This window comes from Xyrauchen texanus, chromosome 50, assembly GCF_025860055.1.
Source record: "Xyrauchen texanus isolate HMW12.3.18 chromosome 50, RBS_HiC_50CHRs, whole genome shotgun sequence".
Classification (NCBI taxonomy): domain Eukaryota; kingdom Metazoa; phylum Chordata; class Actinopteri; order Cypriniformes; family Catostomidae; genus Xyrauchen; species Xyrauchen texanus.
In genome coordinates, this window is record NC_068325.1 from 21,407,062 (window position 1) to 21,422,356 (window position 15,295).

Sequence of the window (15,295 nt, forward strand, 5' to 3'; positions counted from 1 at the left end):
ACACACACACACACACACACACACATATATATATACACACACACACACACACATCTATATATATACACACACACACACACACATCTATATACACACACACACACACACACACAGCACACACACACACACGCACACACACACACACACACACACACACACACACACACACACACACACACACACACTCACCTATATATATATATATATATACACACACACAGAAACACACACACACACACATCTATATATATATATATATACACACACACACACGCACACACAAACTTATGTAAACTTACTGATCGAGTCCGAAATCAAGATCATCGATGAACGTCTCTGTTGAGTCCACGCTGGAAGCGGCACTGTCCAGGTCAGAAAATTCATCCGATTCGTCATGTTCTTCATCGATAATGTACAGACAATGCTCCGGATTGAGCTCAACTGTATCAGTTAATCTCTTTGTGTGTGAATCCATTGCAAAACGCAACGGCAAACAAACTCGCGGATAACGAGCCGATCGATCACTCCACAAATGCGTGCACGGCGGGATTTTCTTAAGGAACACCCCCTTGAGTACTCTGAGCTCAGTCATTGGCTACTTGTCTTGTCTGTCTTAATTTGCCGCAATGTGATTGGCCAGCTATGTCAATAGAAAAAAACAGCAGGGATTCGTCCCATTCTCCTCAAACACGAGACTTTACCCTCCTTCCTCTTCTTGTTTGGGTTTTCCCGGCTGTTTGCGTCCTTAATGTCGCACTACTGCCATCTTCTGGAGTTACCAAACTCCCAACTTGTCCAGTATGTCATATTCTCCCCATCAATACTGTTTTTATTTGGGCGCTGTTCAAGCATCTTCTACCTTGTCCATTCCCACCACACTCCAGAATACTCTTTCCTGATATTCCTAATCTTTCCATTTCTTCCATCATGTCATGTGACTAATACTCTAAAAGATTAGGACACAGATAATGGTAGTAACAGAGTAGGCTAATTCATATTTTCAGAAACAACAAACACAGGTTTTGGATTTTGCACTAATCACCTGTTGTCATTGAAAAAGATGCATTAGGTACAAGGTTAATGGCTCTAAAATATCTAGTATTTCATATGCAGGGAATTATATTACTGAATGCTAATTCTCAAACGAAGTTTACAACAGGTCATTTCATTAAACATTTATATGCTATTTGAGAGCTGAGAGATGGAGCATGCGTTCATGCAGATCAGTGAGCTCAGATAAAGTGGATAGTGTGTACGTGTGAGTGTGCCCTGAAACAGGTTTTCCAACAATAGTAACTCTCCACCCCATCCTGGTTGGACTTTAAAAGCCCAGCCCCTCTCTGCAAGGACACTTGTTGCTCAGGTCTGCCCACCTGTTCTCATCTGAAGCATCTTCCATTTCAGCCCTCCGCCGTTCACCTACTCACATTCCTTCTCGAGCCATGAGTCTAAGAAACAAGCGCATCAGTTCCAGCAGCTCTGTGAGGAGCAGCGGAAAACGGGAGGTTATGGCTACAGCAGTCTCAGCGGGATATCTCTGGGAGCATCTGCCCCGAGCTTCAGCACCAGCTCAGCCTACCTTGGGACTCCCATCGCCAGCGTCTCGGTCAACAGGAGCCTGTTGGCCCCTCAACCTGGAGGTCGACCCCAACATCCAGATGGTGCGCACACATGAGAAGGACCAGATCAAATCACTGAACAACCGCCGCCTCCTTCATCGATAAGGTACAGTTGGGTCTATTGTTCCCTGAGATGGTAAACTGTGATAAGATGGTGGAAGTGTGACATTTTGTTGAGTCCCATCAAAAGGTAGAGGTCTTTATATAGGTTAAAATCAATGCAGAATCTTATTGGTGATAACTGGATCTTCAAATGATCATCTTTTACAGCATGTACATACCTCTGAGGGCCTCAAGAGCTTTCACTCTTTGGTAGACGCAAATGAAAATGATAGTTCGGTAGCATGACCTACTTCTCTGAAGCCTGTAACCTGATAAAAAGCAGGTCAGATCTGATCAAGTCATCGAAGACAGCACTATTCCACAGAGTATGAAGGAAGCTTTTGTGTGCCGGAGGACAATGCAACCAAATCCCAGGAGCCCTCTGGACTGAAATCGACACTTCAATCGCATTACAGTACAACCAAGTCACTGTTGTGGGTCGGGGCAGGGTTGAGTCCTCCAACACGGGCCTCAAGTCAACTTTTAAAGTGCTTATTTAAGGATTTGCGAGTAAAGAACCCATCTATGTCAGCCACTTCTCTCTGGAGTGTTACGGTGTGGCTAATGTGGAGTCGTATTGCTCTGTTAATGAGTCTGGCAGGTTGGACATCATTTAAAAGCGGTCATGCTTACAGGATGTGCAGTGGACTGACAAACCCTAAAAGAAGAGCCTCTTAAAATGCTGAAATTCCACAGAGAGCTGACAGAAATACAGGAAAAGAAGAACTTTTGTAGCAGACCTCTAGTCAAACACTGAGCTAATCCAGAGGGTTTTTAAGTCGACAATGTTGACAGTGTGTTCCTTTAACTTAAACTTCGTTTAACTTACATTTTACACTTACAACATAACAATACTCAATATATCAATAACAAGTCAACCTGGTGAAAGAGAACATACCATTTATCTTCAATGCTTCAAGCTCTGATTGCTACTGAATTGTAATCAACATCAATATCTCAATATTTGGAGAGAGAACATAGGAATAGAGCCGTACTTTAATGTTTACTTTTATTTCCTCCCAATTTGGAATGCCTAATTCCCACTTCTTAGTTGGTCCTTGTGGTGGCGCGGTTACTCACCTCAATCTGGGTGGCGGAGGACAAGCCTCAGTTGCCTCCGCTTCTGAGACCGTCAATCTGCGCATCTTATCACGTGACTCGTTGGGCATGACACCATGGAGACTCACAGCATGTGGAGGATCATGCTACTCTCCGCGATCCACGCACAATTTACCACACGGCCCATTGAAAGCGAGAACCACAAATCGCGACTACAAGGAGGTTACCCCATGTGACTCTACCCTCCCTCGCAACCAGGCCAATTTAGTTGCTTAGGAGACCTGGCTGGAGTCACTCAGCATGCCCTGGATTCAAACTCACGACTCCAGGGGTCAGAGTAAATACTCACCAGGGCTGGACTGGTAATCTGGCATACCAAGCATTTTCCCGGTGGACTGACGCAATTTGGGGCCGTTCAGGGGCGGACTGGGCATCGGGAGAACAGAGCGGGCCAGTGGGTCTGCCGTGAAATGGGCAGAATTGGCCGCGATTAGCTAAAAGTACCCTCCATGATGTGCAGAAAAGGACAGTGAACACCCCCCCCCCCTCAACAAATTTTGGCCCGACCCCCCCAGCCCCCCTCCAACAACTTTTGGGACAGTTGCTATGTAAAGTCCCAGGACGATTTATTTTCCCAGTCCAGCCCTGATACTCACTGAGCTACACTTTCTTTTCTTTAAATCTTCCATTTTATCACTTATCTACCCACCTATCTACATTCCAAAAGAAAGACAAATTTATAGTAAAAGAATAAGAATCTGAACACCAAATAAAAAAATTTGTTTTTAGAGATGCACCGATGTATCGGCCAAACGTCAGTATCGGCCGATTGTTAAAAATAGCTGAAGATCATGGCCGATTATTTCCTGTCAATAACATGGAAGACATGCAGAGATGTAGAGAATAATTCAAATGTCTTTCAAAGTTGTAAAATTATCAGTGATTTGAAACAAGGTAGCAAAAAAAGCAGAATCACCAAACTATCAGTATCTGTATCGGATATTGGTATCGGCACACAAATTATGTATCGTGCAACCCAACAATTTATTTTCACCTGTGCAGGTGCGCTTCCTGGAGCAGCAGAACAAGATGCTAGAGACAAAATGGGATGTTCTGCAGAGTCAGACCCCGGGTCGGACCAACGTCGAGCCCATGTTTGATGCTTACATGGCCAACCTGCGCAGACAGTTGGACGTGGTCAACAATGACAGGACCAAGTTGGACGGAGAACTGCGGAACATGAAGGGTCTGGTGGAGGACTTCAAACACAAGTATAGTGCTGAGATCTATACTCAAGTATACTTATGTGTCTAACGGAAAACGTTTTCAAACATCACTTTCTTAAAAATAAATTTTGTAAATGTCCACTCATATCCAGCCAACCTGGTCTCATAGAATCATGTTACTATACCTACATTTTTGCAAAACGATTTTTACGTGGCTTCTTGTTAGTATCGTGGCGGTTTCCAGGTGAAAGGAGCACTTGACACACTACAACAACAACAATGACTTTTATTCACTTTCACACAAATCGTGAACGTAGAGTAGAAAAAAGCGCAGTGTAGTTCTAGCGGGAAGACTAGCAGCTGTACATCATCGCACCATTAGCTAGGTAACTTTTGTCCAATTACACGCAAGCCATCGCTTTATAAGTTTGCTCACAATCACGCGATCACATTGCTGTTTCAGTGTGCTAACATGGCAACCTTCTCCACCCCACCACCACCTGTTGAGTCCTGTCCTGCATGGGGATAGGATCATCGCCCCTGCCTCCTATCTCCGGCAGGATATGACGGTCATGGAAGCACCCAAAAATGACATTTTGGCATTTTTCATCTCACATTCGCTTGTTCTGACACTGTCGGTTAGATTTAGGATTAAAGTTAACGGTAGGGAGGTAGGTTTTATTGAAAAGTTTACTCGCTTTCAGCACCACCTAGTGGACATTTCACCTCTAAACTGCTGCGGTACGTGTAATAAACCATGTAATATTATTTAGCAAAATGTCCCACATGTCATTTAGATCAGGCTGTATCCAGCTCTTTGCTAAGCACTGAAATATCTACTTTCTTTCCTCTTTGATTTAGATATGAAGACGAGATCAACAAAAGGAACAACCTGGAGAACGACTTTGTGATTCTGAAAAAGGTTTAAACCCTTGATGTTTATGGTTAAAGGTCAAAAAGTAATGCAAAATGTATGACCACATGGCGATGAGGGGTTAGGATAGGGTACCAGTGGAAAAAAGGTGGACTTAACAGGACCAGAGAAAATTAAACTTTCACAATACTTTCGATAACAAGGATCCACGGAGTGGGAACAATGGAAAGTTTGGGATTGGTAAAGCACTCAAAGCTGCTCAAGTTGAGCCTGGAGGGATCAAATCACCACCGACAAAAGCCTGGGTGGAGACACAGCATTATTATACACTCTAGTAGATCCATCTTCAATAGTCTACAGTGAAGCGTACAGTTTTTTCCTGGTGGGCGACATCCTGCAGATTAGTCCAAATGTTCCAATAATCCCGAAGACCACTTCACCAATTAGCTGGTTTAGGGTTAGTGCTGAATTTGCCCTCCGACCACGGAAGTGAATGGCCCTGATCTACCAGATTCTGCTCTATTCATAGATTGACATGAGGTATTAAGTTCTTTAGGGCTGAAATCGAGAATGAAAAGCTGAGCGCTGTGTGTCCCACAGGATGTGGACTCGGCGTATCTGGTGAAAGCTGACTTGGAGGACAAAGTTGGTGCTCTGACGGATGAGATCAACTTCCTGAGGACCATCTACGAAGAGGTGATCCACACACATACCCCTGTACAGAAACATACTTTGACAACCAGTTTTAAAGAGTCTAACCAAAAGAAATATCTAAACCAATCTGGGTCTAGAAATACAGCGTTTGCAGTAAGATTTGGAATTGCGATTTTGAGTACCTCCGTACATGATTTTTGGGATTCGATCCAAACCGTTTTAGAGTTCGCCAACATCTGTATTTAGTGCTGACCACTTGAGATCAGATCACCCAAAACACACCTTAATACCAATTGTAAATGGGGTCATTGTTGCTCCTGGTGTAATTTAAGCAAGATGTGGTCTGTATGGTCATTAAGGTACTCAATTGTCTGGATTGGTTCTCCACTCGCTCCCATTCTACAATTGTTGACCCTTTGCCCAGGGTGGCATCCCTTAGTGGTGTGAATCTTTCGTTGTCTCTATAAAGATCGAGTCATCCTAAGGAAATAGGGATTGGAATGGTAATGAATTTAACGATTGTGGTTCCTTTCTTCCAATAGCAATTATTTGAGTATTTTTGAGGTTTGTCCGTGTTCTTTCTCATCACATTCAATTCAGAAGGCAAGCTCAAAAAACACATTTCTAAATCATGTTTATTCACGATCAGGAGCTGCGTGAGCTGCACGCCAGCCTTACAGACACATCCGTCGTCGTGCAGATGGACAACTCGCGAAGCCTTAACATGGATCACATCGTGGCTGAAGTCAAGGCTCAATACGAGGAGATCGCAGCCAAGAGCCGTGAAGATGCTGAATCCTGGTACAAGTCCAAGGTGGATAAAAATGCAAGCTTTCTTCCAGAGTATCTGAAAATTGGTTGAATTTGTCTTAAATTATGTGCACTGAAATTGTCCCTGATGGATTGTATGGATTCGTTTTTTCACCTCGTTCTACTCAGTTTGATGAGATGTCCTCTCAGGCCATTCAGTACAACGATCAACTGCGAAACGCTAAAGGGGAGATCGCAGATATCAACCGTATGATCAGTCGCTTGCAAAGCGAGATCGAGGTCATTAAATCTCAGGTGAGAAATGCACCCCATCAGGTCTTTATTTACCTTAAACCATGATGGTCATTAACTCCTGATGCACTCATTATTTTAGCGTGCCAACTTGGAGAACCAGATCTCGGAGGCTGAGGACCATGGCGAGATGATGGTGAAGGAGGCCAAAGGTCGGATCAAAGACCTAGAGGAGGCGCTGCAGAGAGCCAAGCAGGACATGGCCCGCCAGCTCCGCGAGTACCAGGAGCTCATGAATGTCAAGTTGGCGCTGGATATTGAGATCGCCACCTACAGGAAGCTATTGGAGGGCGAGGAGGACAGGTTACAGACTCTTCAGCACGTCTTATAGCACATGAGAGGAGTGGGACGTAACTGGTTACATTGATAAATATTGATTCATTCTTCTTTTTTATACCTCTCGCAGAATTGGGCATCAGTCCATTGTGAACATCCAGTCCGTCCCCAACTACAGTGAGTCCTAAAGTGACATTTTACATTACAGTGGCCACTATGTCATTTAAATGAAAACATGTATAAATATGCATGTGTAATGGGAGCCAGCTGGTAGTTAGCTGTGCAGTGTGTAAACCTCACTCTCATGACCTCAAGAGGTGCACTAGCGACTGATGCTAAAAGCTGTAGCCTTTAGCATCCTTGTTAGAGCACCCACCTCCCACGCCGGAGACGTTGGTTCGAGTCCCATGCGGAGCGGTAAGAACAAGAGCGTCACAATGGTGCCCTGACCCGGATAGGAGTGAGGTTTAGGGGGGTGAGTGTAACAGGAGCCAGCTGGTAGATAGCTGTGCAGTGTGTAAACCTCACTCTCATGACCTCAAGAGGTGCACTAGCGACTGATGTTAAAGGCTGTTGCCTTTAGCATCCTTGTTAGAGCACCCGCCTCCCATGCCGGAGACGTTGGTTCGAGTCCCGTATGGAGTGGTTAGAACAAGAGTGTCACACATGACAATATTAAAGTTCCAAATGGAATTCTGGCATTAAACAGTGTTTTAGAACACGTACCATGTGATACATTTAATTATCCTTCTCTCCACAGGTTCCAAATCATCAAATGGTTACCAGCAGAGCAGCTCTCCTTCCCCGAAAATCCTGATCAAGACTACTGAAACCAGAAACAACACCAGATTCAGTACTCATTAAGAGTCTGAATTACAATCAAAATAATAGATAACACCATATATACTATAGCCGTGGCAGTTAGCCTTAAGTCAAAAGACCCTATTTACTTTCCAGGTCTTATTGTGCACACTATTTTGTAATTTTTTTGTCAAGACAAAATAACTGGCTCAAAAAATAGCCGTTTGCTTTGGTAGGCCAAAAAAAGGAATATTCCAGGTTTAATAGAAGTTAAGCTCAATCGACAGCTTTTGAGGCATTAATTCATTTATAAATCCCTCATTTTCTTAAAAATCGAGATTACAGTGAGGCACTTACATTGGAAGACATTGGGGCCGATTCGTAAACGTTAAAATAAGTTACACAAGACGATTTTAGTATAAAAAAATCGTTTACTAAGCGCATCTGTGTAAACTTATATCCAATTTTGTAGCGCCGTAAACCCTAAAACAACTGTAAAAAAACCCTCTGATTTAAACAACTTTACAGCTCAAATAAAACACGAGTTTTAACAGAAGAAAAATTATAAAAACGTAATATTTCTGACTTTAAACCTCCAAAAATGTTCCCCATTCACTTCCATTGTCAGGGTTGGGGAGTAACGGACTACATGTAACGGGATTACATATTTAAAATATAAAATATAAGTAACTGTATTCCACTACAGTTACAGTTTAAATCATTGGAATTTAGAATAAAGTTACATTCAAAAAGTAATTTGATTACTGAAGAGATTACTTTGCATTTGATTGGCATTTGTTTCATTTAATATTTAAACATTTATACATATAAATGATCCAAAGTGCATTTGAACAGCTGTGAAACACTTTCTGATGATGTGTGACATTCATACGAGCAGACAGAGAAGTACGTTTGGAGCAGAAGAAATAGAAATAAACCTTGTGTAAACTGTTAGCTTTACGCTAAGCTAAAATGCTATTTCAAGCCATTTTACATGCACATGTGACCAGACACGATCATATTTATTATCAAGAAAATTCATGTTAGATCATAATAAATTTTTTTCTAGTAAGATCTTTGATATTAGGGCAAAAATCATATTCTTAATAATAATTTTTGTATTGTTTTCCTGTAAAAATATCTAAAAATCCTTAAAACAAGATGAATTAGATATATCTTGTTTTAGAAACAACACTGCAGAAGATATTTGGGTTTTTCAGAGAATGTATTTTTAACATGTATTTTGAGTTTTTATAGACAAAACAAGTGAAAAAATCTACAAGTGCTGAAGAAGTAATCCAAAGTATTTAGATTACATTACTGACCTTGAGTAATGTAACGGAATACATTATAAATTACATTTTTCAGCATGTATCCTGTAATCTGTAGTGGAATACATTTCAAAAGTAACCCTCCCTTTTAATCGTCTCACTGGAACCTCAAATTGAGCTTTATGCCGCAAACTGAATTGATCTGAACTCGTCTTGGAATATTCCTCTAAGGCATCTTTTGTATGTAATGCCGCCTTCTGAATATCTTGCAAGTAGTTCATGCAGTAATTGAGTTCCCGGTCATGATGATGAAGCATTACCTGTGGGATATGTGAGATGTTCTGGAGGGGGGCAGAACTCCACATCATCAGTAAATGTTTCATGTTCGCTTTAAATGTTGATGTAGTTTTATTTTGTGCAGGAATCGGCAATAAATGTTCTTAATTATTGAAGACTTGTTTCTGATTTTAATACTTCATTGTGGAATCATTTATTTGATTATTTTATCAATAAGCTTCTTCAAATCACATTGTGTAAAACTCTGATCATCTCTAAAATGATGTACAAATTTGAACGCTTGTGCATCAATTTATGAAAGTTACTCGGAGGTCCTTAAAGGACAAAAATGTCCAATTAAAAAACTGCCATAAAAATATTATATATTAATATTATTTTCCACTTTCACTGACTTTTTAACCAACATCAGTCCTGATCAAAACTACCAAATATTCATTCATATTCAGGATTTTAAATGCCAGTTTGTTTATATAATGCCACTGTTGTTTTTATACACACACATCACTCAAACACTCTCACACACACATCACACACACACACACACACACACATCACTCACACACACACACTCACACTCACACACAAATATTTGACATTTTCCAAAAGAATGAACGGTGGTAACATGATGTTCATGGGGCAGTAGTCATGGAAACGGACCACAGAAACGTTACAGTCAAGTATATTTTAATTGAATAAATCTTCTCTCTGAATATAAACGTATATTATCGTGTCCTGAACAGCAGAAGACTTCTGTCCCATGATGTGTTCCCAAAGCTCTGCACCAGCTCCATGCCACACTGCGTTTCCAAATACTCTTTAGCATGAGCGGCCATGTCGCCACGAATCTCAAGAGTCTTGAAGTGCTCGAAGTCGCTGCGCCCAAGTTTGCGTAACCGCCGTGCAGCGGAGCGGTAACACTTCCATGGCTGCACCTCCAGCAGAAGACACTCACCGAGAGATGCGAGTCTGGAGAGGAGAGACAGAAACGCAGAGTCTCCGTGATTCAAATGCACCCACATAGTCACCGCAAAACAGGTGCACAGGTGGAAACGAGCGCGTCCAAATCTCTGGAGGTAAGACCGCAGCACTGTCTGGCTCTCTCCATCATCGGTGATATCCAGAGGGAGAAACTGGATATTCTGGGGAAAGGGGTTAGTGTTCTGCGCCCGAAGGATGAGATCTGGGTCCAGGTCAAATCCAAGCAGATGAACTTCTCTTTTCTCGTCACTTCCAGAAGTCTGCTCATGTGATAGATGTTTGTACAGAGCAACAGACAGGTCCTGACAACCAGAATGAAAATACACATTAAATCAATTCTACAAACACAAACTGATCCAAGAAGTTTATTGGTTCTTGCTCTAAATACTAAATATATTGGTCTAAATACCCTCAAACGCAAGATTATATTCTGAGCATGCAAAAACGTTTCTGAATGCGCAAGATGATATTTTGAGGGTGCCAAAATGTTTCTGCATGCGCAAGATGATATTTTGAGCGCGCCAAAATGTTCTAAATGCGCAAGATGATATTTTGAGCGCGCAAAAATGTTTCTGAATGCGCAAGATGATATTTTGAGCATGCCAAAATGTTCTAAATGCGCAAGATGATATTTTGAGCGCGCAAAAATGTTTCTGAATGCGCAAGATGATATTTTGAGCATGCCAAAATGTTCTAAATGCGCAAGATGATATTTTGAGTGCGCCAAAATGTTTCTGAATGCGCAAGATGATATTTTGAGCGCGCCAAAATGTTTCTGCATGCGCAAGATGATATTTTGAGCGCGCCAAAATGTTCTAAATGCGCAAGATGATATTTTGAGCGCGCCAAAATGTTCTAAATGCGCAAGATGATATTTTGAGCGCCAAAATGTTCTAAATCGCTAAGATGATATTTTGTAGCGCCAAAATGTTCTAAATGCGCAAGATGATATTTTGAGCGCGCAAAAATGTTTCTGAATGCGCAAGATGATATTTTGTGCGCGCAAAAATTCTGAATGCGCAAGACGATATTTTGAGCACGAAAAAAATTTTTCTGAATGCGCAAGATGATATTTTGAGCGCGCCAAAATGTTCTAAATGCGCAAGATGATATTTTGAGCGCGCCAAAATGTTCTAAATGCGCAAGATGATATTTTGAGCGTGCCAAAATGTTCTAAATGCGCAAGATGATATTTTGAGCGCGCAAAAATGTTTCTGAATGCGCAAGATGATATTTTGAGCGCTCCAAAATGTTCTAAATGCGCAAGATGATATTTTGAGCGCGCCAAAATGTTCTAAATGCGCTAAGATGATATTTTGAGCGCGCAAAATGTTCTAAATGCGCAAGATGATATTTTGAGCGCCAAAATGTTTCTGAATCGCTAAGATGATATTTTGAGCGCCAAAATGTTCTAAATGCATAAGATGATATTTTGAGCGCCAAAAATGTTTCTGAATGCGCAAGATGATATTTTGAGCGCGCAAAAATGTTTCTGAATGCGCAAGATGATATTTTGAGCGCGCAAAAATGTTCTGAATCGCTAAGATGATATTTTGAGCGCGCAAAAATGTTCTGAATGCGCAAGATGATATTTTGAGCGCAAAAAATGTTCTGAATCGCTAAGATGATATTTTGAGTGCGCAAAAATGTTTCTGAATGCGCAAGATGATATTTTGAGCGCGCAAAAATGTTTCTGAATGCGCAAGATGATATTTTGAGCGCGCCAAAATGTTCTAAATGCGCAAGATGATATTTTGAGCGCGCAAAAATGTTCTGAATGCGCAAGATGATATTTTGAGCGCCAAAATGTTCTAAATGCGCAAGATGATATTTTGAGCGCGCAAAAATGTTCTGAATGCGCAAGATGATATTTTGAGCGCGCAAAAATGTTCTGAATGCGCAAGATGATATTTTGAGCGCGCAAAAATGTTCTGAATGCGCAAGATGATATTTTGAGCGCGCAAAACTTTTCTGAATGCGCAAGATGATATTTTGAGCGCGCAAAAATGTTCTGAATGCGCAAGATGATATTTTGAGCGCGCAAAAATGTTCTGAATGCGCAAGATGATATTTTGAGCGCGCAAAAATTTTCTGAATGCGCAAGATGATATTTTGAGCGTGCACAAATGTTTCTGCGTGAGCAAGATGATATTTTGAGCGCGCAAAAATGTTCTGAATGCGCAAGATGATATTTTGAGGGCGCCAAAATGTTTCTGCATGCGCAAGATGATATTTTGAGCGCGCAAAAATGTTCTGAATGCGCAAGATGATATTTTGAGCGCGCAAAAATGTTCTGAATGCGCAAGATGATATTTTGAGCGCGCAAAAATTTTCTGAATGCGCAAGATGATATTTTGAGTGTGCAAAAATGTTTCTGCGTGCGCAAGATGATATTTTGAGTGTGCACAAATGTTTCTGCGTGAGCAAGATGATATTTTGAGCGCGCAAAAATGTTCTGCATGCGCAAGATGATATTTTGAGCGTGCAAAAATGTTCTGAATGCGCAAGATGATATTTTGAGCGCGCAAAAATTTTCTGAATGCGCAAGATGATATTTTGAGTGTGCAAAAATGTTCTCAATGCGCAAGATGATATTTTGAGCGTGCAAAAATGTTCTGAATGCGCAAGATGATATTTTGAGCGCGCAAAAATGTTCTGAATGCGCAAGATGATATTTTGAGCGCGCAAAAATTTTCTGAATGCGCAAGATGATATTTTGAGCGCGCAAAAATTTTCTGAATGCGCAAGATGATATTTTGAGCGCGAAAAAATGTTCTGAATGCGCAAGATGATATTTTGAGGGCGCCAAAATGTTTCTGCGTGCGCAAGATGATATTTTGAGTGTGCACAAATGTTTCTGCGTGAGCAAGATGATATTTTGAGCGCGCAAAAATGTTCTGAATGCGCAAGATGATATTTTGAGGGCGCCAAAATGTTTCTGCATGCGCAAGATGATATTTTGAGCGTGCAAAAATGTTCTGAAAGCGCAAGATGATATTTTGAGGGCGCCAAAATGTTTCTGCATGCGCAAGATGATATTTTGAGCACGTAAAATGTTTCTGCATGCGCAAGATGATATTTTGAGCACGTAAAACGTTTCTGCATGCGCAAGATGATATTTTGAGCACGTAAAATGTTTCTGCATGCGCAAGATGATATTTTGAGCACGTAAAACGTTTCTGCATGCGCAAGATGATATTTTGAGCACGTAAAATGTTTCTGCATGCGCAAGATTATATTTTGAGTGCGCAAAACTTTTATATCATAATGATAAAAATAATAACATTTGGTGCGCGCAGAATTGCGACACAAGTATAACGCCATACAAGTTAAGCTCATGACAGCATAGTGGCAAAATGTTCATTTTATCACACCAAGTATTTTAATGTTTCACTTCCATTGCGGGTCTCATGGTTTAAACATCACATTTCTTGATTTTAACACTAAATGAGAAGAATAGTTCACTTCTCACCCCTGAGTTGCACCCCACATCCAGAATCAACACAGTCTGACCGCTGCTGTGTTCAAGCAGTGACGCTGGGATCAAACTGACGCGGTTCTGCGGTGGGTTGAAGGTGTAATAATTGATGAAGTTTCCATACGGCGCAGCTCCTGGATCTTCATTCTCCATGTGTTCCTCTGAACTCACCTCCATCATGTCTGTGTAACAGTTAAACTCATCCGGAAGGGTCGCGTTGCCATGGAAACATTCATGTCTGATATTGCATTCATTTATATCAATGTATAGTTGAAATAATATATGCAGGAATTTAGAGACATTTGTGTCAGCCTGTCAGTGTGTTAGCTCTCAAATGTGTAAATCATAAAAACGCTGGAATATTGCGTGAAGAAAAACCGCACTTACTACATTTGTCCCATCTGGTTTCCCATAGAGTTACGAAACGAAGCTGCGCATGCGTATGGAACCCACGTGCCCCCTGGCGTTGAAAACACAGCAGCATTTCCTCAGAAATTACACAGGTTAAAGGACACATCTTTGAAATTGTATGGAAATGTAGTCATGCCAAACGTTTTAAGAATTTAGAAGGATGGTATTTCTGTAGAATTAAGATGCATGTAGGCTGTTTGTTGAACTTTTTAGTGGAAAGATTCGAAAAGTGGTTTATGGAAATAAAGCAGAGATCTAAATTCATAACGATTAAGTTAAAAACTATAGCGAAATAAAACTAATCAATAATTACCATAGTAATAACATGGTATTTAGATATGTAACATGATTAACACATGTTTTTTGGACATGTGCCATGATTAAGATATGTATTTTAGACATGTCCCATGGTAAAGATATAGTTTTAGACATGTGACATGGTAAAGATATGGTTTTTAGACATGTCCCATGGTAAAGATATGGTTTTTAGACATGTCCCATGGTAAAGATATAGTTTTTAGACATGTCCCATGGTAAAGATATAGTTTTTAGACATGTCCCATGGTAAAGATATATATTTTAGGCATGTCCCATGGTAAAGATATGATTTTTGGACATGTGACATGGTAAAGATATGTTTTTTGGACATGTGCCATGGTAAAGATTTTAGACATATGGTAAAGATATGGATCATGGGAATAACAAGGTTTTTGATGTCTTCCATGGCAATACAATGGTTTTGGTACAAGTATCATGATAATACTATGTTTCTGAATATTTAACATAGTACTACTTATTCTTTGAAATATGTCAGGTGAGCATACAAACGTAATTGTGTTTACTACATCACAGAATCAAAGTATCATGGTATACAGGTCGACCGTTAGTTGATTTGCCGATACCACTAAGGTGGCAGAAAAGCAGATAAACGATTAATCAGTTTATAGCCTTTATATTTACCAGATGAAGAGTTTTGGTTGTATATATTTCACCAAATGAGATTTATTGATGATGAATAATAATAGAAAATATCGCCAGCTATCGGCCAAGAGTTTAGCAGATAACCGATAGTTCCAAAAAGCTACAATCAGCACTGATTAATTGGGAACACAGAAATATCGGTTAACCTCTGACATGGTATTACAACATCATACCATCTCTGTACCATGGTACAACTTCACTACTTT

At 40.6% G+C, this 15,295-nt stretch overlaps 3 protein-coding genes across 3 annotated transcripts in view; 1 reads left to right on the plus strand and 2 right to left on the minus strand.

Moving 5' to 3' along the window:
* The window catches only part of LOC127641417 (piggyBac transposable element-derived protein 4-like), a 40,735-nt gene extending 40,223 nt beyond the window's left edge, over nucleotides 1-512 (minus strand). The window contains exon 1 of the mRNA XM_052124425.1: nucleotides 300-512. Coding sequence (XP_051980385.1) covers nucleotides 300-475 — 176 coding nt within the window. The 5' untranslated portion in view covers nucleotides 476-512. The remainder of the gene's footprint in view (nucleotides 1-299) is intronic.
* LOC127641420 (keratin, type II cytoskeletal 8-like) overlaps nucleotides 1-9,273 on the plus strand; it is a 41,758-nt gene extending 32,485 nt beyond the window's left edge. The window contains exons 2-9 of the mRNA XM_052124432.1: nucleotides 3,843-4,051; nucleotides 4,868-4,928; nucleotides 5,481-5,576; nucleotides 6,184-6,348; nucleotides 6,474-6,599; nucleotides 6,679-6,899; nucleotides 7,003-7,049; nucleotides 7,633-9,273. Of these exons, the coding sequence (XP_051980392.1) occupies nucleotides 3,843-4,051; nucleotides 4,868-4,928; nucleotides 5,481-5,576; nucleotides 6,184-6,348; nucleotides 6,474-6,599; nucleotides 6,679-6,899; nucleotides 7,003-7,049; nucleotides 7,633-7,736 (1,029 nt within the window). The 3' untranslated portion in view covers nucleotides 7,737-9,273. The remainder of the gene's footprint in view (nucleotides 1-3,842; nucleotides 4,052-4,867; nucleotides 4,929-5,480; nucleotides 5,577-6,183; nucleotides 6,349-6,473; nucleotides 6,600-6,678; nucleotides 6,900-7,002; nucleotides 7,050-7,632) is intronic.
* A 170-nt stretch (nucleotides 9,274-9,443) lies between these two features.
* LOC127641427 (pre-miRNA 5'-monophosphate methyltransferase) lies at nucleotides 9,444-14,048 on the minus strand. Its single transcript, XM_052124441.1, has 2 exons — nucleotides 13,692-14,048; nucleotides 9,444-10,521 (listed from the first exon to the last, which is right to left on the minus strand). The coding sequence occupies exons 1-2, from the start codon at nucleotides 13,875-13,877 to the stop codon at nucleotides 9,964-9,966; spliced, it is 744 nt and encodes a 247-aa protein (XP_051980401.1). The 5' UTR covers nucleotides 13,878-14,048; the 3' UTR covers nucleotides 9,444-9,963.
* Nucleotides 14,049-15,295: the final 1,247 nt, after the last annotated feature.

What these genes read in the sequence shown, in the direction of transcription:
- LOC127641427 (XM_052124441.1), bottom strand. Translation starts at nt 13,877, where the DNA reads ATGATGGAGGTGAGTTCAGAGGAACACATGGAGAATGAAGATCCAGGA. An exon ending in ATGTGGGGTGCAACTCAGGG is followed by an intron (nt 10,522 to 13,691) that starts GTGAGAAGTGAA and finishes TCTGGTTGTCAG; the next exon opens with GACCTGTCTGTTGCTCTGTA.